At 43.6% G+C, this 22,621-nt stretch overlaps 3 protein-coding genes across 11 annotated transcripts in view; 1 reads left to right on the forward strand and 2 right to left on the reverse strand.

The window, feature by feature from the left end:
- Positions 1-6,925, reverse strand: part of Ltn1 (listerin E3 ubiquitin protein ligase 1) — a 59,766-nt gene extending 52,841 nt beyond the window's left edge. Inside the window, exons 1-2 of the mRNA XM_045149402.1 lie at positions 6,817-6,925; positions 1,350-1,553 (exon numbers count right to left, since the gene is read on the reverse strand). Coding sequence (XP_045005337.1) covers positions 1,350-1,553; positions 6,817-6,858 — 246 coding nt within the window. The 5' untranslated portion in view covers positions 6,859-6,925. The remainder of the gene's footprint in view (positions 1-1,349; positions 1,554-6,816) is intronic.
- A 2,320-nt stretch (positions 6,926-9,245) lies between these two features.
- Rwdd2b (RWD domain containing 2B) lies at positions 9,246-18,968 on the reverse strand. Of its 4 annotated transcripts, XM_045150654.1 has the most exons (6): positions 18,805-18,927; positions 15,447-15,477; positions 11,998-12,224; positions 11,575-11,642; positions 11,103-11,462; positions 9,246-9,785 (listed from the first exon to the last, which is right to left on the reverse strand). In XM_045150654.1, exons 3-6 carry the CDS (start codon positions 12,202-12,204, stop codon positions 9,551-9,553), a joined length of 870 nt encoding a protein of 289 aa, XP_045006589.1. In that variant the 5' UTR covers positions 12,205-12,224; positions 15,447-15,477; positions 18,805-18,927; the 3' UTR covers positions 9,246-9,550. The 4 variants fall into 4 exon arrangements, with proteins under 4 accessions (XP_045006589.1, XP_045006586.1, XP_045006587.1 ...); XM_045150651.1 differs by lacking the exon at positions 15,447-15,477 and having other exon boundaries at positions 18,805-18,968; XM_045150652.1 differs by lacking the exons at positions 15,447-15,477; positions 18,805-18,927 and adding an exon at positions 13,613-13,672.
- A 35-nt stretch (positions 18,969-19,003) lies between these two features.
- The window catches only part of Usp16 (ubiquitin specific peptidase 16), a 33,647-nt gene continuing 30,029 nt past the window's right edge, over positions 19,004-22,621 (forward strand). For 2 of the 6 annotated variants that reach the window (XM_045150645.1, XM_004654394.2), the window contains exon 1: positions 19,036-19,187. Coding sequence is in view for 3 of the 6 variants with exons in the window: in XM_045150649.1 (XP_045006584.1) it covers positions 19,139-19,187 (49 nt within the window). In the remaining 3 variants the exon portion in view is untranslated. Of the gene's footprint in view, positions 19,188-22,621 lie in introns of all 6 variants that reach the window. The other 4 variants (XM_045150649.1, XM_045150644.1, XM_045150650.1 and 1 more) reach the window with 4 other exon arrangements.

Raw genomic sequence — 22,621 nt, forward strand, 5'->3', positions numbered from 1 at the left:
AACAACATAATACTGACTTTATTTCTTCTATTCTAGAAGTTTAATCTGTTTAGTGTAAGAGAGTATATTGTTTGCTAGTGCCACATAGAAAAACTATAAATAGTGAGCCATGGTGACTCATGCCTTAAATCCAACATTTGAGAGGTTGAGGTAGGAGAATCACGGTGAGTTCAAGGCCAGCCTAGGCTACAGAGTGAGTTGAGATCAACCTAGGCCTGAGACCCTGCCTGAAAAAAAAAAAAAAAAAATAATAAAGCCAGGCATGGTGGTGCATACCTTTAATCCCAGCACTCAGGAGGCAGAGGTAGGTGGATCGCTGTGAGTTCAAGGCCACCCTGAGACTACATAGTGAATTCCAGGTAAGCCTGAGCTAGAGTGAGACCCTACCACAAAAAAACAATAATAAATAATAATAATAATAATAGATAAATAAATAGCACTGGGGCAATGGCTTAGCTTTAAAGGCATTTGCTTGCAAAGCCTGCTGGGCCCACACACAATCCCCCAGTATTCACATAAAGCCAGAAGCACAAAGTGGCGCATACATGTGCTAGGATTACAGGTGTGCGCCACCACACCTAGCTCTGAGATTAATATTTTTAAGCTGTTTGAACCACTTTAGGATTTTGGTTAGTTATTTTCAGTAGGGAATGTAATCTTCATTCCTTAGTTGCATTTATTTATTTGGCAGGGTCTCTGTGGGTAACCTTGGCTGGTCTGGAATTTGTGGCACTCTGTCTCAGCTTATAGAGTGTTAGAATTACATGGTAGGAGGATCGCCATGAGTTCAAGGCCACCCTGAAAATACAGAGTGAATTCCAGGTCAGCCTGGGCTAGAGTGAGAGCCTACCAAATAATCATCATCATCATCACCATCTGAGCCAGGTATGGGGGCACATGCCTTTAATCCCAGCACTCGGGAGGCAGAGGTAGGAGGACTGTTGTGAGTTCGAGGCCACCCTGAAACTACATAGTGAATTCCAGGTCAGCTTGAGCTAGAGTGAGACTTTGCCTTGTAAAACCAATTAAAAAAATAATAATAATCTAATTAACCCAGAAGGTTAAGGTCAACCATGCTTAAATCAGGAATACAATTGCAAAAAGATATAAAAGATAATAAATTATTGTTCACTTTTCTTTAATGACATTTGTTTTAACAACAACAACAAAAAAGGCAGTCAAAGTCAGGTGGTGGTGCCTTTAATCCCTGGAGGCAGAGGTAGGAGGCCAGCCTGGTGCTACACTGTGAATTCCAGGTCAGCCAGAGCTAGAATGAGAACCTACCTTGAAAATAAGTAAACTAAATTAATAAAATGAGATAATCATTTTTGTGAAAAGAAGAAACTTGCTTTTAACTTTGTGGTGACATCTTTCTTGGAAAGCTTCCTCAGAACCATCCGGAAATCAGAATCCACAAGACTGTCTATTTCCTCTGCTCCTTGAACAGCAGGCACATAGCCAAGGTCACTGTGAGATGTTCCAAAGCCAATGAATCCAGGCACTGTACCCCTTTCCTTGGCAAGGAGCTCTGCAGCCCGGCCACTGTTTGAAGGCTGGTAAGAGACAAGGAGAAAAATGTCAGTCCAAGAAGTGTTAACAAGGGCTAAAAAGATTGCTTAGTTCTCTCACTCTTTCCATTAATGCATGTTTCCATATTTAATACATTATAATACTTATTTACAAATCTATCATTAAACTATTATTCAAGACAAACAACCAGGTGAGTATGGTGGTACACAATTGTAACCCCATAATCACAGCACTTGAGAGGTGGAGGCAAGAGAAACAGTAGTTTAAGGCCAGACTTAGCTACATCGCAAATTCAAATCCAGCCGGATTGCATGAGACCCTGTCTCAAAAAGCACAGTTCAGGTGTGAGTTCCAGTCAAGCCTAGACAACAGAGTGAGTTTCAGGTCACTCTGAGCTAGTGTGAGACTCCACTTAAAAAAGAAAAAAAAAAATGGGGGGGGCTCAGCACTGCAATATATCTATCACAAGGCTCAGGATCTATTGCGGAAGAAGTGGTGGAAAGAATGTAAGGGCCAAAGGAAGGGTAGGACTCCTTACAATGTGCTCCCCCCAGATACAAAATGGCCTGGATATCCATGACCTCACAGAGCCTGACACTACCTACACAAGACTATCATAATAGGAGGAAAGGATCATGACATTAAAAAAAAAAAAAAGAGAGAGAGAAGGAGAGAGTGAAACTGAAGGTGGAGGGAGGGCTAATCAAAATCTAAGAGGATATAAATAAATCATATGGAAGCCTCCAGTTTTGGACAATGGAACACTCAGGAGCCATAGGTCATTGCTAGAAAATTTTCAGTGCCAGGGATGGGATATCTTCCATTGAGTTGTTGGCCAGGGAGGTCTCTGATGACCCCAGAACATTATAGGCCATTGCGGAGGCCCTTGGCTTCCCACCAGGAATAGATGAAAAGACCCTATTGCTGAAGATTCCACATACTTGGGCTGCAAGGCCACTGAGAAATCCAGCTGGAACTGAGCTGATAACCTCCTTTATGTAGACCAGCTGACGGAAAGCTGGAAGAAGCCATTCTACATGCAGTTCAATGGGAGAAAGAGATGCCACCAGTGAAGACACTCAACAGTGGACACTGCAAGCCTTATAATTGGCCAACCAGGCCAAATGAGCCAACAGGTGCAATAGTAGCATGTCTATCATGGTGAAAACCAATTGCCCTCCAGTTGGACTTGAGGCCTGCTCCATGGGACAGAATACATCCCTGATATGAAAACTTAAAACAGGGGTAGTCATGAGCCCTAGGGGTGTAACATCTGCCGATGTTTGGATAAATGTATATACTATGCTTATCAAACTGCCCAGTGAACACTTTTCTTAATATTCATACCCTTATATTAATGCTACTCTCACTTTGGGTAGAGAATCTTCTCTTTTCAGATGGCAGTGACCTTGAGATGACTCAAAAAGTATCATACTGCTGGAAAGAAGTGACTGGAGTACTAAGTAACATCTCAATCACACCTTCCAAGGCTCAAGGTCTAATGCGGAAGAGGTGGCAGAAAGAATGTAAGAGCCAAAGGAAGGGTAGGACTCCTTACAATGTGCTCCCTCCAGACATAAAATGGCCTGGATATCCATGACCTCATAGTGCCTGACACTACCTATACAAGACCATCATAAGAGGAGGAAAAGATCATAACATCAAAATAAAAGAGAGACTGATTGAGATGGGGAGGGGATATGATGGAGAATGGAATTTCAAAGGGGAAAGAACGGGGTAGGGAGGGTATTACCTTGGGACATTTTTTATAATCATGGAAAATGTTAATAAAAATTGAGAAAAAAAAAGAGAAACTGATTGAGAAAGGGAGAGGATATGATGGAGAATGGAGTTTCAAAGGGAAAAGTGGGGGGAGGGAGGGCATTAACATGGGATATTGTTTATAATCACGGAAGTTGTTAATAAAAAAATTTTGAGAGCTGGGTGTGGTGGTACACGCCTTTAATCCCAGCACTCGGGAGGCAGAGGTAGGAGGACTGCCGTGAGTTCAAGGCCACCCTGAGACTCCATAGTGAATTCCAGGTCAGCCTGGGCTAGAGTGAGACCCTACCTCGGAAAACAAAAAAAAAAAAAAAATTTTTTTGAGAAAAATGGTGGGGGGGGGGGCTACTCACCTTTAATCCCAGCACTCGGGAGGCAGAGGTAGGAGAATCACCGAGAGCTTGAGGCCACCCTGAGACTACATAGTAAATTCCAGGTCAGCCTGGGATAGAGTGAGAGCCTACCTTGAAACCTCCCCCCAAAAAATAAAAGAGTGGGGGGCCTGCAGAGATGCCTCAACCAGTAAGACGCTTGCCTGCCAAGCCTAATGAGACTAGTTCAATTCGTCAGTGCCCACACAAAGCCAAATGCATGAAGTACCATGCACCTGGAGATCATATGCAGTGGCTAGAGGCCCCGATGTGCCTATTCTCTCTCTTCTATCTTTCTGCTAGCAAATAAATAAACAAATAAACAAACAACAAAGAGTGAACAAAAACAACAGCATCTAGTCAGCTTGGTGCCAGGCAAAGTACAGTTCTTGCACTCAGGAGGCTGAGCAAGATCTCAAATTTGAGGTCAGCCTGGCTTGCATAGGAAATCCCAGGGCAGCTAGTACTTGATAGCAAAATCTGAAGTTCATCTGCAGAGGCTAGAGGCCCTGACACTGACATGCCCACTCACACTCTCTCTTTGCTTGCAAATAAATAAAAATATTTTAAAAAAAGTAACAAGGGGGCTGAAGAAAGAACTCAATGGTTAAGGTACTTGTCTGTGAAGCCTAACAAGCCAGGTTCAATTCCCCAGTACCCACATAAAGCCAGATGCACAAAGAGGTTCATACATCTGGAGTTCATTTCCAGTGGCCCGAGGCCCTAGAACACCCATTCTCTTTGTCTGTCTTCTTTCTCTCTCTACTTGACAATAAATAGGTTAAAAGAGAGAGAGTGAGAGAGACTATCTAAGGGCTGGAGAGATGGCTTAGCAGTTAAGGCACTTGCCTGCAAAACCTAAAGACCCAGGTTCGATTCCCCAGTATCCATGTAAAACCAGATGCACTAGGTGGCACATGCCTCTGGAGTTCATTTGCAGTAGCTAGTGGCCCCTATTTCTATGTATATAGAGAGACCCATTCTCTCCCCCCACCACATACTCTCTCTCTCTCTCTCTCTCTCTCTCTCTCTCTCTCACACACACACACACACACACCTTTACATATCTTCTTCTTTCTCTCACTCAAATAAGTAAACAAAATTTAGAAAAAGAAGAGTAACTGGGGCTGGAGAGACAGCTCAACCATTAACAATGCTTGCTTGCAAAGTCTGATAGCCTGGGTTCAATTCTCCAATACTCACATAAAAGCCAGATGCACAAAGTGGTGTGTGTGTCTGGCAGAAGGCTGTGATGGATCCTCCCAGGCCCCCAGCTTGATAGTAAATAAATAAAAATATTTTATTTTAAAAATAAGTAAGCTGTATGTATTGGCATACACCTTTAATCCTAACTCTGGAGAGGGAGAAGGAGGAGGATTCCTATGAATCTGAGGCCAGTCTAGAATGAGCTCCAGGTCAGCCAGGGCTACAGTGAGACCCTACCTCAAAATTAAAAAGTAAATAAACAGTAACTTACTCATTGCTTTGAGTCAGTCAATATTAAACACCAGGTTTTTTCACTTAATTTCTTATTTATTTACTTACTTATTTATTTCTGAGAGAGAGAGAGAATGGGTATACCAGGGCCTCTGGCCATTGCAAATGCATTCAAGACACAAGCGCCACCTAGTGCATCTAGCTTACGTGGGTCCTGGGGAATTGAAAGTCCTTTGGCTTTGCAGGCAAGCGTCTTAACTGCTAAGCCATTTCTCCAGCCCAAACACAAGTTTCTTAATGACCATAGTAAGATGATTCCAGAAGAGTCATGTAAGGGTGCACAAGTCATGACGGAAGTGCATTCAATTCAGACTCCCATTCCACATACTATTTGTTAGTAGCCAATGGAAAAATATAACGTTCCAATGGTGAACCTTAAGCAAATACCACTAATTATGTAACAAATAGAAGCATTATGTACCCTTGGTGCAATGCATTGAAAAAATATATGAAGCGTTCTAATTCAAAGCTGTTTACCCTGTATTGTCATAAGGAAATAATCAAGTCTAAATTAGGCAAAAACAGGCTGGAGAGATGGCTCAGTAGTTAAAGGCGCGTGCTTGCAAAGCCTGGCAACCTTGGCTCAAATCCCCATAATATGTACATAAAGCCAGATGCACAAAGTGGCACATGCATCTTGCAGTGGCAAGAAGCCCTGACAAGCCCATACTGTCCTCACTCTCTCTCTCTCTCTGCCCATAACTAAAGAAAATGAAAATAGGGAGACAATAAATATTGTCATAAAACTGGACTGTGCTCCAAATCCAGCAATGTTTAAAAAAAAAGTATAGCATCCCTTAGGATAAGAACAACAGATAAAAACAACCGCCTTCAAAATACATATATTGTAGTAAAGCAAGACATTAAATTTATGTGAGAAGTCATAACTGCATGCAACGGAGTGCAAGTAAGCAGAGAACAGACTCATTAATAGCAGAATAGGACTAACATGTGACGCCACAGTGAGATGTCTGGAGAAAAATTCTTAGCCCCCTGACAGAATAGCATCGGGAGCTTGCCAGGCAAGTCCAAGGTGGTTGGGATGAGGCAGAAAAGAGAAAGTTGAAGGGTCCAGAGAGGGACAAGCCGCCCTGAAAGCACATATACTACCAAGGGCTTTGGCCTTGACTGCCAAGGATGCAGAAAGCAGCTGCAGGTTTATGAAGGACATGATCCAAGGTACCCTGCACCCCAAGCTCATGTTTTAGGATGCAAGGTCCCTGCACCCCAAGCTCATGTTCCATGATCCAAGGTCCCCGCACACCAAGCTCATGTTCCATGATCCAAGGAACCCCGCACAACCTAGTTCATGTTCACTTCCGGCGGCCCCCGCCCCACAGCTCCGACCACCTGGTACCACTGCCAGGATGCGGACACCGACCCACCTGTGCCCCGATGGACACGGGTCTGTCATCGCAATCCTTTCCTCCCTAATGCATTCGTTTCTCCAAAGATGCCTCATCTCACGCTCGGGGACGCGCGCGCACACACACACACACACACACAGACACACACGCACACACAGACATACACAGCAGAGGTCACACACGCGTCCCGCAGCTGCTCTCAGACACCCTCAGACCGAGCTCGGCCGAGGTGCGGGCACCCCGAGTCTGCCAGGCACCCCTGTCCTCACCCTCAGGTTTCCTTTGGTCCGCTGCTTGTTCTTCCCGCCCATGGTCGCGGTGGCGGCCGCCCGCTCGGTCCGCAGCGCCGGTGTCAGCACGGCCGGGCTACAACTTCCGGTTGCTCGCACCGGAAGGGGGTTCATCGTAACACCGTCCCCGGCCCTCTTCTCCCTTCCCACTTCCGCTCCCGCCCCCCGCTCGTTTTAACCCTCCTTCGCAGGGAACGTCAGAATGGCCGGCCACGCCCCGCACAGCTGGCCGCCACGATCGTCGCTTTGGGCCCAGGGCGCCAAACACCCACCGTCATGGGCGCTTTCGCTCCGAGGATGCCCCGTGAGGGGACACGGGAAAACGGGTTACTTCCAGGCAACCCGGAGCATCTGAATGACTTGCTAACCCTGCCCCCAACAACACTCCACCTCCAGCAAGGCTCCACCTCCCAAATTGCCGTCAGCTCGGAGCCAAATACTTGAGTTTATGGGAGACCTCGATTCAAACCACGCACCAAGACGGACAGCTCGAAGTAAAAGACCAGGGTGATACTCTACACCTCATTCAGGTCTTAAATCCAGGCCATTTTAGCAATATCACGATTTCAGGTGCTTCTGTTTACTATGTGAAAATGTTTACATACTCGGCATCTTCTTATTCAGATCTTATATGCAGGCTATTTTTGTGCATAAATACCACATGATTTCAAGCCCTTCTTTTTCTATGTGGTCCAAGACCCACGCCTCTTGACATAGTACCTTATCTACTCCAGGCCACACAAATCTCTCTGGGCTTCCTCAAGTACTATTTTATACTGATTTCAGCACTTGAACATAAATAGTTCCCTGGTGTGCTAAGCCAAATGCCTCATAAGATTTCAGAAATCAGGTAGTATTTATATTAATATAGTAGGCATGTAAAGACAAAAAAAAATCATTAGAAATAATGTTTAGGGTGTTTTTTGTTTCTCTCCAAAATGTGTTTTATTTGCAATACATTTAAGGCCATGAGTCCAAGGCCACCCTGAGACTACATGAGTTCCAGGTCAGCCTAGGAGAGAGTGAAACCCTACCTCAAAAAATCAAAACTGGGCTGGAGAGATGGCTTAGCGGTTAAGCGCTTGCCTGTGAAGCCTAAGGACCCCGGTTCGAGGCTCGGTTCCCCAGGTCCCACGTTAGCCAGATGCACAAGGGGGCACACGCGTCTGGAGTTCGTTTGCAGAGGCTGGAAGCCCTGGCGCGCCCATTCTCTCTCTCTCCCTCTACCTGTCTTTCTGTGTCTGTTGCTCTCAAATAAATAAATAAATAATTAGAAAAAAATAAAAAAAATCAAAACTAATATATATATATATATACACACACACACACACACACACACACATATGATGTATGTATGTAGTGCTGGGGATCAAAAATCAAACCCAGGGCCTTGTACATGCTAGGGAAGCACTGTAGCCATTAAGCTACATCCAAGACTCAATTTATTTTGTTTAGGGATATTTTTGTTTTGATTTTTGAGGTAGGGCCTTGCTATATTCCAGGCTGACCTGGAATTCACTATGTAGTTCCAGGATGGCCTTGAACTCACGGTAATCCTCCTATCTCTGCCTCCCCAGTACTGGGATTAAAAGCATTTGCTACCTTACCTGTTTAGGGATTTTTTATTTATTTTTTTTTAAGGTTTAGAGAGACTTTATCACAGAAAGAGAAGTAAGAGGAGAACGTAGAGAGCTCCTGCCATGTGGAGGGAAGGAGATGGTAGGAAGCCCATGTGAGACAGTAGGGGTCCTCACCCCCCCCCCATCAGCCCAGCAGGGCTGAGATGAACCAGAGCAGGGACCCGGAATTTCAAAAGTGAACAGCTAAAAAAGAGGTTGCTTTGGGATTTTTGGGACAGTGTCACACTCAGTAGCCCAGGCTGCCCTGGAACTCACTACATGGCTCAGGCTAGCACTAAACTCATGGCAGCCCTCCTGCCTCATACAGAGTGTTGGGATTACAGGTGTGAGCCACCACGCCTGGTTCTGTGTCAGTAATTTAAAATCATAATTTAAAAATCAATTTGCTTGCTTGTTTGGATATTTTCAAGGTAGGGTCTCACTATAGTCCAGGCTGAATTGGAACACATTCTGTATTCCTAGGCTGGCCTCAAATTTACAGCAATTCTCCTACCTTGGTCTCCTGAGTGCTGGGATTAAAAGTATGTAGCACCATGGCAGGTCATGGCATCTTTTTTTTTTGTTTTGTTTTTGAAGGTAGAGTCTCTATCTAGCTCAGGTTGATCTGTAATTCACTATGTAGTCTCAGGGTGGCTTCTGGGTGATCCTCCTACCTCTGCCTCCGAAATTGCTTGGGATAAAATGTTTGTGGCTCCATGCCTGGCTATAGTTCTTTTTTTTTTTTTTTTCATCATTTAATAGATGTGTATGAAGTACACAGTTTCTTTCTATATTTATTTTTATTTATTTGTTTATTTATTTATTTATTTGTATGTATCTGGATTGGTGCTCCAAGGTCTCTTGCTGCATATGCTTGCACTATTTTTCACATCTGGTATTGACACAGGTGCTGGGGAACTGAACCTAGACCAACAGGACCCTTTCACCACTCAGCCTCCCGTCTTCCTATTCTGCACTTTTCTTATTCCCCACACCTAACATTCTAGAATAGATCTGAAATTATTCTTTCAAGAAAGGGGGGGGGGTCAAAAGACAAACGGTGACAAAATAGATTCATCCCCTCTTCTGCTCCATCACTGCCCTTCCACACCGAAGAACATCTGGAACACCTCCCCACACCCTTGGGCATTTAAGAACTGGTAGAGCTGACCAAAGTCCATGTGGTTTCCTCTGGCTGGATTAGCACAAAACAATTTTTCCTCAAAATTGGGAAACTTTCTTTGTCTTTCCATTGCTTCCATAGTACCATCAAAAGGAATATCTTCTCGATGGCGAATTAAAATTCTCTTCCAGTTTAATTTTCTGAGTCTGAAAAAAAAAATTTAATAGAAAATCTCAAAACATATATTCTACAGTACTGAAAATAGAAATGATAAAACAGACTTATTGGTATCTTTTCCTATAAGTGAACTATAGCTCACAGGGTTTATTATTTTGTGTGTGTGTGTGTGTGGTATGCATGTGTCTGTGTGTTCTTATGCATGTGGGCATATGCACACATGTATGTTCTTGTGTGTAGAGACCAGAATCAACATCTAGTCTGTTCCTCAGTTGCTCTCCACCTTATTTTCTGAGACAGGGTTTTATTGAATCTAAAGCTGACCAAACTGGCTAGGCCACCTGGCCAGCAATCCCTCAAGATACTCCTTTCCCTGCTTCCCCAGGGCTGGGAGTACAGGGCTCAGCAGTCACCTAGCTTTAAGGGGGTATTGGGGATCCAAACTCAAGTTCTCACACATGACCAGCAAGTATATTAATGACTGAGCCATTTTCAAGCTCCCCGGGCATTTATTTTAATAGACTGGTTTGTGGTGGTTTGATTCAGGTGTCCGCCATAAACTTAGGTGTTCTAAATGTTAGGTTTCCAGCTGATGGCAATTTGAAAATTAATGCCTCCTGAAGGCTATGTATAGCTAGGGGCGGGCTTATGGGTGTTATAACTAGCTGCTTCTTGCCAGTGTTTGGCACACTCTCCTGTTGATGCTGTCCACCTGGTGATGTCCACCCTCTGCTCATGTCGTTCTCCCCTGCCATCACAGAGCTTCCCCTCAAGTCTGTAAGTCAAAATAAACCTTTTTTTTTTTTTTTCACACAAGCTGCTCTTGTTTGGATGTTTTCTACCAGTAATGCAAACCTGACAGCAACACGGTTCCATCTGCAAACACAGATTTCCACTATTATTGCCTTATGTCAGTATTTTAGAGAGTGGAGATTTCTGACTCTCAAACTACTTAAGGACGTTCTCTGAGACTAAACTTTAATTAGTGAAAGAAAAGGCCAGTGGCAATCCTTGCTTATACAATGTCCTTGCATCCACGGGATGAAAGCCTCTAGCATTTGTTAAGTGAGGAAAGAACCAGAGCCGTGGAAACTGACTGGATCCTGGGCAGCACCTTGGGGAGGGGCTTAATCCATTCAATATGAATGGCTTTTGTGTTCTGTGTTAGGTGAGGTATCAATGCTGACTATAAGTGATTTCCCCTCATCTACTGACTTGACACTGAATTTCCATGAAGATAGACCCCTGGGACACACGTACTTCCATAATTTTAGCATCTTCTTTCAAATATCAACTATTGGCACGATATATATAGATAGATAGATATATAATACATGGGAACAAACCTTAACCAGAATTCTTCACAAGTACTCTGTAGGCCTTCCACACAAACAACACCAGGTTTCCCAGGCATGCTAAACCCAGACAGAGAAAGCTCCTTGGCATACTCTAGAATACCCTTCCTTTTGCTTTTGTTGTAGATGTGGTGGCTATAGATCCAGAGTCTAGTAAAGAAGATATCGAGTGGCTGGGTTGCACTTTCGCTGGGGGAAGATGAGGTTTCTTTGCTGACATAGCTAGAGGCATGTTCTCTGACCCACTCAGTGGCATTTAGGATACAGACATCTCCAAGGCAGTGCTTCTTCAGGAATGCATTCAGATCTGTGTTCAGCTGAGTCTGCTGGGACCTATTTAGTAACACGGACCTGGTGGAAAACCCAAGGGGAGAATTAAATTAACATTCTTGGAAAATTTGGCAATTGCTTTCATTCTCAGATCAATTTTGACTTCTAAAGAGGCACAATTTCTGTAACATGCCTGACAGTGACTTCAGGCAGGACTTCAGGGTACTTAAAGGGAAGAATGCAGGACAGAGAAAACACCACCTGAGAAGAAAAGGAAAAAGAAGAGTTCAGGCCAGGTGTAGTGGTGCATTTATTTTATTTTATTTTATTTTGGTTTTTTGAGGTAGGGTCTCTCTGTAGCCCAGGCTGACCTGGAATTCAATACAAGGTCTCAGGTGGCCTTGAACTCATGGCGATCCTCCTACCTCTCTTCCTCCTGAGTACTGGGATAAAAGACATGTGCCTGGCATACTGGTGCATGTTTTTGATCCCAGCACTTGGAGGCTAAAAGTAGGAGGATCGCCATGAGTTTCAGGACAGCCTAGGTCTAAAGTGAGTTCCAGTCAACCTGGGCTGGAGTGAGACCCTACCTTGAAAAACACAAGAGTTGAATTACCATTGCTGGCTTGGACACGTCCAGGCTCAAATTGATAGTAAAGTGCACTTGTGAAGACCGGTCCTCCATTGTCTTCTTCTCAATACAGTCTTTCAGTTCTGCTACAGCCAGCTGGTCATTCACTACAAGCTCATTCTCACCGGGGAACATGCTGACCAGCAGGTCTAACTCAGAGAGCTGGGCCTCTGCCTGCTCCATCTCATTCATTCTTGGACATCTATATGTGCCTAAGGAGGTAAGGATAGGAGAAACAATTAACATATGTAGTCTCAGCAGAATGCAATAGGGAAACATGGGTACTTAGGCATTTGGTTTCATCATAAAATGTGAAATTTAACCTGAGCCTTTCCCCTGGTTTTCTACTTTCAGATATAAAGTAAAGACCAAAAATATTAAACTTCCCAATGAACAGTATAGGACTGTAATAACAATACAGAAAATCCTCGAAATCTAAACAGTTGATATAACATTTTCAGTTATGACGATGGCTAGTCTCACTTAAGTAAACAAGCCAGCCAACCAGCTCTAACAATGAGATAGCCAAAAGAATTGGCCTGTCTGGTTATACTAGAAGTCTAGAAGAAATTGAATAAATAAGAAAATTTAGTTATGGGAATGATTTCTCTTCTTGCAGTCAATGTTAATGTTTATTAGCCTGCTAAGAGTTGAAGATCTGGGTGTGGTGGCTAAAGCCTGTAACCCCAGAGCTCAGAAGGCTGAGGTCAGCTCAAGGCCAACCTTGGCTACACAAGTCAGTTCCAGGACATCCTAAGATGCAGAGCAAGACCCTGTCTCAAAAAAGAAAAAAAAGAAAAAGTGAAAGAATGTAGAGAGAAAGCAAAGGGGAAATCCCCCCATAGCTCACGTAACCCCTTGTTGCAGTCAGGTTCGTGTTGCTGGTAGAAGTCACCCAACCAAGAGCAGCTTGTGGGGAAAAAGAGGTTTATTTTGGCTTATAGACTCGAGGGGAAGCTCCACGATGGCAGGGGAAATGAAGGCATGAGCATAGGGTGGACAACACCTCCTAGCCCACATAAAGTGGACAACAGGAACCGGAGAGTATGCCAAACACTGGCATGGGGAAACTAGCTATAACACCCATAAGCCCACCCCCAACAATACACTCCCTCCAGGAGACATTAATTCCTAAATATCCATCAGCTGGGAACCTAGCAATCAGAACACCTAAGTTTATGGGGGACACCTGAAACAAACCACCACAGTCTTCCCCAGGCCCTCATAAACTGATAATGATACATGATGTAAAATGCAATGAATTCATCCAACTTTAAAAGTCCCCATAGCTTTTATCAATTCCAATGACATTCAAACATCCCCATAGTCCAGGATCTTTTAACTGAGCCATAATACCAAAAAAATCTCCCCCCAAAAAAACATAATGGTATAGAATAGACATTCACACTGCAAAAGATGGCATTGGACATAGCAAATAAATATTCAACCAATACAAGTTTTAAAACAACCAGGGCAAACATCAAACTTTGTAACTTCAAGTCCAACAACTCTAGCCAGTGACAAATCTCCAAGTCCAATAATTCTAACCACCAACAAGTCTCTGGAATTCCAATTCCACCCCTCCAGTTAGGCTACTCACAGTCCTGGAAAACTTCATCCGGGGCCAGCAGCTCTCCTTAGCAGCCATCTTGTGGTCCTGGCATCACCATTGGGTCTCCATTGCAATTCCACGGTTCATCCTCATGGCTCCATCAGGTCTCCATGCAGGCATCCAGCAAACCTGCTTCACACTGCTCATGGCCATTTCCAAAACACAAGACCATGTTGCAAACTCAATGACCCTCTCTTCCCTGCATTTCTTATACTCCACAATACCAGGTAGGGTGCCAATTTGTTAATCCGGGAGAGAATAAAACAGACGTTGAAGAATAGGACACTTGTTCAGCACTCAGGCCCCTTCAAAAGTCTACATTCTTCCCGTTGCCCCAGTGCAGATCAGCTGGCCCCATCTCAAAGGTTATAGTCTCTCAATTGCAGATGAATGGGCAGCAGTTCACCCAAAGAATTTTTTTTTTTTCTGTGCCATATCCCTCTACTCACACTAGTTCATTTCTATGCAAAGCAACCCTACAACTTCTCAGGACACAGGCATAATAGAAGCTTCACACAAACTGCTAACTCAGCCCAAGCAAAGCTCCCTTTCACCCTCATAAACCAAACCTTACAGTCCATATTCTTGCTGCATTCAGGTCTTTCAACTCTGACCATAATAGTCCATCAAGCTGTACTTACAGCACTGCAAGACATCTCTTAGGCCAAGGTTTCAAATCCTTCCACAGTCCTCTTGAAAATCAGCTCCAAAAGGCCAAAGCCACACAGTCAGGTGTCTAGCAGCAACCCTACTCCTGGTACCACTTTACTGTTGCAGTCAGGTTCACATTGCTGGTAGAAATCACCCAACCAAGAGCAGCTTGTGGGAAAAAGAGGTTTATTTTGGCTTACAGACTCCAGGGGAAGCTCCACGATGGCAAGGGAAAATGATGGCATGGGCAGAGGGTGGACATCACTTCCTGGCCCACATAAGGTGGACAACAGCAACAGGAGAGTATGCCAAGCACTGGCATAGGGAAACTGGCTATAGTACCCATAAGCCCCCAACAAAACACTCCCTCCTGGAGATGTTAATTTCCAAATCTCCATCAGTGGGAACTTAGCATTCAGAATACCTATGTTTATGGGGGACACCTGAATCAAACCACCACACCCCTTTTATCACTAAAAAGGACAATGATAGGAAGCTGAAATTGTAGAAGAAAGTTAAAACATTAGGATAAAATTTTGCTAGTGGCCTCGTCAATAATTTACCTAAATCCTGCATCCAAGCAAAGTTTACTGTTCCATATCGGAAAACAAAAGCTCTGCATCACAGCATATTATAAGAAACAACTTGGCCGGGCATGGTAGTACATGCTTTTAATCCCAGTACTTGGGAGGTAGCAGTAGGTGGATCCCTTGTGAGTTCAAGGCCACCAGGAGACTACATAGTGAATCTCAGGTCAGCCTGGGCTACAGTGCGACCCTTCCTTGAAAAACAAAAGAAAAAAATAAAAACCTGGGCTGAAGATGGCTTAGCAGTTAAGGTGTTTGCCTGCAAAGCCAAAGGACCTTGGTTTGATTCTCCTGGTCCCACGTAAGCAAGATGCACAAGGGGGCTCATGTGTCTGGAGTTTGTTTGTAGTGGCTGGAGGCCCTGACATGCCCACTGTCTCTCTTTCTTTCTCTTTCTCTCTCACTTTCTCAAATTAATTAATTAATTGATTAAACTAAACAAAATAAAATAAAAACCCTACTATTAAAAGAAAAAAGGAAAATTCCAAGAGGACTTACTTGTTCAACAATAGTTCAGCAATAGTATACAAGTTTAATAAATACAAATGCAAACAGTAGACTATTATGAGGTTATTGAATTATACCTTGTCATTGATGTTCACAATATTCAGTTACCTGAAAAAAGTAGATACAATATAAATACTAACATGTTACTGTCATTGCTTTGCAGGGTTTGGAAATAAAACCAAGACCTCATGCTATGTTATTGTTGTTGTTATTATTATTGGTTTTTCAAGGTAGGGTCTTGCTCTAGCCAGGCTGACTAGTCTCAGGGTAACCTCAAACTCTCCACACTCCTCCTCCCTCTGCCTCCCAAATGCTGAGATTAAAGGTGTGTGCCACTATGCCTGGCTGATATATTCTTACATGATCACACATGTATAAAAAAACAAAGTAGATTCACCAAATAATGGATTTGGTGAAATAAAGTTGAAGAAAGAAGGAAAGACTTTCATTTCCTAACTTGTATACAAATTTAACAAATTCTAAAAACAAAATTTTATTTTGTTTAATGGTTTATGATTAGCACATAGTACTTCCAAATCAAGCAGGAAGAAGCAGAACATCCCATTGCTGCAAAGAAACATTTGATCTGCCTTCTTAGAGACTTTATTCTGTGACATTAAATGTCATTATTTGGATCAGTGCTGTTTTCATGTAAATTATTCTTTTCTTGGTAAAAGTTGATTGAGCAACTATTATATCTAATTGCCTTCTATTTGTTTTTATTTTATTTATTTTTTTTGGTTTATTGAGGTAGGGTCTCACTCTTGCCCAGGCTGACCTGGAATTCCCTATGGAGTCTCAGGGTGGCCTCGAACTCAAGGCGATTCTCCTACCTCTGCCTCCCTAGTGCTGGGATTTAAGGCGTGCACCACCATGCCCAGCCTTCTAATTACCTTCTAGAACTTTCTGTTTAGTATGTGGGTCAGGATATACGTCTAAGACATGTAACAGTGGCATTAAAGCTAAGTGACAGCAGGCTTGGTGGTGCATGCCTTTAATCCCAGCACTTGGAAGGCAGAGGTAGGAGGATCACTGTGAGTTGGAGGCCACCGTGAGACTCCATAGTGAATTCCAGATCAGCCTGAGCTAGAGTGAGACCCTACCTCGGGGAAAAAAAAAAAAAAAAAAAAGAAGAAGAATTAGCAGCAGCTAAGTGGCAGGTGGTCAGTATAGGTATTATCATGGAAGGTCTTCGAGGCAGGAAAGCACCATAGCTAGTGGTAGTGCCATGTCCTCCCTAAGCTCTAGAAAACTGCAGTTTCCATAGGAGAGGAAGGTCCAGTGCTCCCTACAGCAACTGACTGTGAGGATGTCCACGTCCCTCATATGAAATGGCATCTTCTTTCCATAGATTCTGCCCAATCCTCCTGTCTACCTTAAGTGACTTCTAGGGCTGGAGAGATAGATGGCTCACAGTTAAGGACTTTTACTTGCAGGGCCTGAAGGCCCAGATCCAATTCTCCAGTGCCCACATAAAACCAGATACACAGAGTGGCACATGTACCTGGAGTGTGGTTGCAGTGGCAGGAGGCCCTGGTGCACCCATTTCTCTCTCTCTCCTTGTAAATAAATAATAAAAATATTTTTAAAGGGCTAGAGACATGGCTCAGCAGCTAATGGTGGCTGCTTATAAAACCTGCTGGTCTCTGAGTTTGATTCCCTAGTAACCACATAAAGCCAGTGGCACATGTGTCTGGAGTTCCTCTGCAGTGGCAAGAGGCCTTGGTATGCTCATACTCACTTATACTCTTTCTCATACACACCACACACATACACAAACACAGACATGCACACAAATAAAAATATTTTTAAAAGAATGTGTGCTAAGAGAATGGACTGACAAGAGTATTGAGTGCTTTATGATTGTCACTTATTAACTCAACAGATGCTCCTCATGCATCTGAATGTGTCAGCCATTGTCCTTAGCACTAAAAACGAAAGTCATTAAAGTCACAGAGGTTTAAACTAGTGAAAGGAGACCATGACATCAAAAAACTAACAAATGTGCTAAGTGAATTAACGGTTACAAAGATGGGAATGAGGATCAACCATTGGGACAAAGGGGAGGGAGGGAGATACCGAGATGTCAAAGCAACTGTACCAAGGAGACTTAAAGGAAGTGAAAAGGAAAGCCAATGTTTTCCAGGCAAGAAGAGCATTCCAGGCATGGTCAAAGGCTAGGAGTCAAGAAGTGTTAGACCACCTGGATAACATTGCGTGAGTTGGGGACAGAGTGCAAGTAGTAGTAGCTAATGAGGAAATTCATGTTAGTGTATGTTGGGACTCTAGGGCATGGCCAGAACCTTGGACTTTATCCTGACAGGTGCAGAAGGCCACTGCAGCAGTTTGACACATGAAGGGGCCCACACTTGATTCTATGAGAATAGTATAAGGGGAAAGCAAGACCAGAAACCACTGCAATGACCTGGCAGAAATACAGGTGGTATGGACTAGGTGGCTAACATTCAGGTTCTGGATACATTGGAGTAGAGAGCCAGCAAGATTTATGGATGAATGACACAAACTATTTAAGAATGACTGTGAGGTTCATGCTACTGAAAGGATTGACCGTGTATTTAAATGGTGGTAATGATGGATATGTAAAACTTGGTTTTGACACTGTTAAGCAGAAATACCCAGCAAGCAAGAAGGTATGTGATTATGGAGTTTACTAGATGTAGCTGGAGATAAAATGAGTCATTAATGTTATGTTTATCTGTTTAAAGTCATCAAGGAGTGAATGACATTGGAAAAGGTCCCACTCAGCCTAAGGTCTAGAACTGACATGAAACCAGCCAAGAAGTGACAGACCAATCAATCAACTGGTGTTGGTTCAGACAGTACTGGAGTGATGTCATAAACCATTTGACTGCTGAAATATTTGTGCTGACAAGATTTCAGTCTTTCCCCCACTCTCAATTTTATAGCTCATGATTTAGGTGATTGCGGTGAAAGGTAGTTTTGAGTAGAGCTATTTGTCCTTGTAGATATTTTTTTGCTTTGTTTTGTTTTTCAAGGTAGGGCCTCACTCTAGCCCAGGCTGACTTGGAATTTACTACGCAGTATTAGAGTGGCCTTAAATTCACAGGATTCTCTTGCCGCAGCCTGCCGAGAGCCGGGATCAAAGCCCGGCTGTAGATTTTTTAACCACCCACCCCCCCAGCAGAGTCCCACCTGATGGGCTCAGGAAGCTCTCAGAAGCTGCGCAGCACACAGGCACCATCGCATTGCACCCAACAACTGATTGGACCAGAGAAAGGCTGTAAGCCGAGCCAAGTTGGCGTTGACAAATGAGCGGATGCGCAGCAGAACGAAGGGCGAGCTCGAGCCCCCCATGGAGAAGAGACTTCCAATTCCACGTCCCCTGGGGGCCCATCGGTGGGGGTGGGTGGGGGGGTGGGGGGATGGGGAGGTGGGAGGTTGGGGGGGTCTCACCTAGAACCGAGGTTAGCTCCCTCACTGCGGCAATCTGGATTTCCTGCAGGCACGGGCAGCTCGGGCCTCGCCGGGAGAAAGTTCTATGGAATCGTGACTCGGACCAGAAACGATCGATGCCAGCGAGGCTGCCTGAAGGAAGTGACATGCGCTTGGACGCCAGTTCCGGAAGCCGGAAGCGTCTGATCCCTGGGTTTGGGGATGCGGCGGTGAGTTGGTGACCGCGAACCACCGAGCCTTTAGGTGTCTCCCTCCCAGCGGCTGCTTTCGTCCTGAATCTTCTCTATCCCGGCGTCACGGTCGTTTCCTGCCACTTGTGGAAGCGTAGCGGGCCATGTTTGATGTCATCCTTAGATGCCCGCAAGCCTGCAAGTCCAGGTTAGGTAGGTGGTGGGGATTCCAAATGCTGCCTTTTTAACGTCTTTCCATGCATGGCGATTCTCTTTGTCCCTGGGTACCAGGCATTACAGACATGGCGGGTACATGTTCTGGGCGACCCTATAAGGTATTCTTGCGCGGTAACGGAGAAGGGAAAAAGCACGTGAATGCAGATTTATCCCTGGGGTAAAATGACGGTTTGAAGGAGATTCCAATTAAAGTTTTCTGCCCAGCCTAACTATATGCAACACACTTTATAGTGTTGCATGTTCACTTTAGAAGTAGCATGGCTTGTAAGCACCGATATTCATTGATAATAGAGACCACTGATAAATTTCAGAACTTAAAAAAAAAAAAATAGTGGTGGGCTGGAGAGATGGCTTAGCCCTAAAGGCGCCTGCCTGCAAAGCCAAAGGACCCAGGTTCAATTCCCTCAGGACCCAGGTAAGCCAGATGCACAAGGTGGCATTCGTATCTGAAGTTCTTTTGCAGCAGCTTTAAGACCCTGGTGCACCCGTTCTCTATATATCTGCCTCTTTCTCTCTCAAATAAATAACAATTTTTTAAAAATTATTTAAAAACAACAGAAACAGAATACTTTCGCCTGGCGTGGTGGCACACAACTTTAATCCCAGCCCTCGGGAGGGAGAGGTAGGAGGATTGTGAGTTTGAGGTTACCTTGAGACTACATAGTGAATTCCAGGTCAGTCTGAGCTAGAATGAGACCCTACCTCGAAAAACAAACAAACAAACAAATTAAAATTATGTGTGTGTGTGTGTGTGTGTATAAAATCTTTGGTATTGCGGGTAGTTTTTTTCACAATTTTTATTAACATTTTCCATGATTATAAAAAATATCCTATGGTAATACCCTCCCTCCCCCCCTCCCGTAGGTAGTTTTTTTCAGTACCATTATATGATGGACTTTTTCCTCCAACCATAGGAAAATTTTAAAGTACAGCAGTTCTAATGAGAATAAGAAAGGAACCCCCCCCCCCCTCACACACACCCTTCACTTTATATTTAGGAATTCTGGATGACATTTTGGGTTGTGCATGTGGAAAGTAATTGATACTTAGTTGATGGTGTCCAGGAATGTTGTGAACATCCTGAAATGCAAAGGCTACTTCTTTGCAGCAATTTGATGGTTTGAAATGTTGTTTGTGTTAAGTAACTCTGGCCTAGCCATTATAAGTCTACTACATTTTTCATCAACCCATCTGTTTTGATATGAAAAGTAAATTGCAAACATTAGCTCAGTTTTCCCAAAGTACAGAAGCAGGTTTAACTAGAGTTCAAATTGCTCTTTTTTTTTTTTTCTTGTGAAGTCAAATTGAACTGTCTACCTTAAATTTACACTTGCTGAGTTTTGACAAGTGAATATATCCGTGGAACCCATATTCTATTAAGATGTACATTACAATTAATTGAGAAAGCCCCTTCAGGCTCCTTCCTAATCAGTCCCCAACTCCTCTTCCAAGGTAACCACTTTTTTGTTTTTTGAAGTTAAGAGTCTCAGTCTAGCCTAGGCTGATCTGAAACTCACTCTGTTGTCCCCTTCTCCTACTTCTGTTTCCTGAGTGCTGGGATTAAAGGCGTGCACCAGCATGCCTAGCTGATAATCCCTTTTTTAAAAGACTTTCTTCAGTATAATAAAGATTTATTCATGTTGTGTGCATCACTGCTTTTGACTGTGGAGTTTTCCGATGATACAAATGTAATAGTTATTTTATTTGTTTATTGTTTTAAATAGGCAAATGCTCTCCCACTGAGCCTCATCCTCAGTCCCATTTTTTCCATTTTTGTCAAAGGAAAACCTGTGTTATTTACAGTACTTTAGCTATTATGAACATTCCCAGTGATTACATTTCTTCAGTATTTATTAAGCATTTTCCGTGTTCTGGACACAAATAGGTTCTGTAAGAATAATGTTCCATTTTCCAAGGATTTCAGATCTATTTGCACACAAATATGCAAATATGTGTGTGTGTGTGTGTGTGTGTGTGTGTGTGTATGCATATGTATGCAGTAGGTAGATGTGATTTGTTGACTATTGCTTAAGTGGATCAGAAAGTATCTGTGAGAAAGTGACTTCCAGGGACTGAACAGAGTTAAGTTACCCACCACAGAAAATCAAGGGACAGAACATTCCAAGCTGAGGAAGCAGGCAGTATAATAGTCTGAATGTTCTGATTTAGAACAAGGAAAGGGGGAGGGGAGCTGAATGGCTGGATTTGTAATTGCTAAAAATGATTACTGGGCTGGAGAGATGGCTCAGCAGTTAAGGTGCTTGCCTGCAAAGCCTACGGATTCCAGGTTTGACTCCCCAGTATCTACCAGGTAGCTTATATGTCGTAAGGTTTGTTCACAGTGGCTAGAGGCCTTGATGTGCCCATTCGCTCTACCTCTTCTCTCTCTCCCCCTCTCTCTCTCTCTTATCTCTCTCTCTCAAATAAGTATTTCTTAAAAAACGGCCAGGCAAGCTAGCACATACCTTTTTGGGAGGCTGAGGTAGGAGGATCACTGTGAGTTTGAGGCCAGCCTGAGACTACATGGTGAATTCCAGGTCAGCCTGGTGTACAGCAAAACCCTATCTTGGGAAAAAAAAAATATGCTGGGCATACCTTTAATCCCAGCACCTGGGAAGCAGAGGTAGGAAGATCACTCTGAGTTCAAAGCCAATCTGGGACTTCAGAGTCAGTGCCAGGTCAGCCTGGGCTAAAGACCCTACCTCGAAAAAAAAAGATTGCCATACTAGTAAAAGAGAGCCAATATCTCCCCTCCCAAGTTAAGCAAACAATACTTTGCACAATTGGACAGGTTATTATGCCACTATCTAAATCTCCTTTAGTCTGGTAAGAGTAAGGTTGCCTATTTCTTATTTTACAAGCAATTGTTATTTTGCAAATTACATTTTTATACCTGCTGCCTGTTTTCCTACCTGCATCTTCTCAAAGCCTTCAGGGTCTTTTTCCTATTATCTAAACTCAAGGACTATTTAGTTCATCTCACAGAATGCTTGGTATAGAATATGGTGTTACATATTTTTGACTCATAAAGAATAAACATTTGAAAATTTTGCAACATTTCTCAATACCTTTCAGTTCCTCTTTAAAATTCACTTGCATGGTGGCGCATGCCTGTAATTCCAGCATGGGAAAGCTGACGTGAATGGATCAAGGTTCTGGTACAGGGGGAAAAGAAAATATTAAAATTAGCGCTTGCTGCTTAAACTTTTTATTAGTACATGATGCTACAAGGCTAATATAAGTACTTGATGTCGAAGACTACTTCCGCCTCAGGCCACCAGCGGTCACTCGGCTCGAGGGGACTTAGGCAGCTCTTGGTAGTTCTGCCCCAGCCGAAATTTCCCGGGCCGTGCGTCATCACGGTACGCGAGCCCCTTACGTCATCACGTTGCACCAACCCCCCCACCCCC

This window comes from Jaculus jaculus, chromosome 5 (assembly GCF_020740685.1).
Source record: "Jaculus jaculus isolate mJacJac1 chromosome 5, mJacJac1.mat.Y.cur, whole genome shotgun sequence".
NCBI lineage: Eukaryota > Metazoa > Chordata > Mammalia > Rodentia > Dipodidae > Jaculus > Jaculus jaculus.

Coding starts and splice junctions, on each gene's coding strand:
- Rwdd2b (XM_045150651.1), bottom strand. CDS start 18,952: ATGTCACTTCCTTCAGGCAGCCTCGCTGGCATCGATCGTTTCTGGTCC. Junction 12,225..18,804: donor GGAGCTAACCTCGGTTCTAG/GTGAGACCCCCC, acceptor TTACCTCCTTAG/GCACATATAGATGTCCAAGA. Junction 11,643..11,997: donor ACGTGTCCAAGCCAGCAATG/GTAATTCAACTC, acceptor TTTTCTTCTCAG/GTGGTGTTTTCTCTGTCCTG.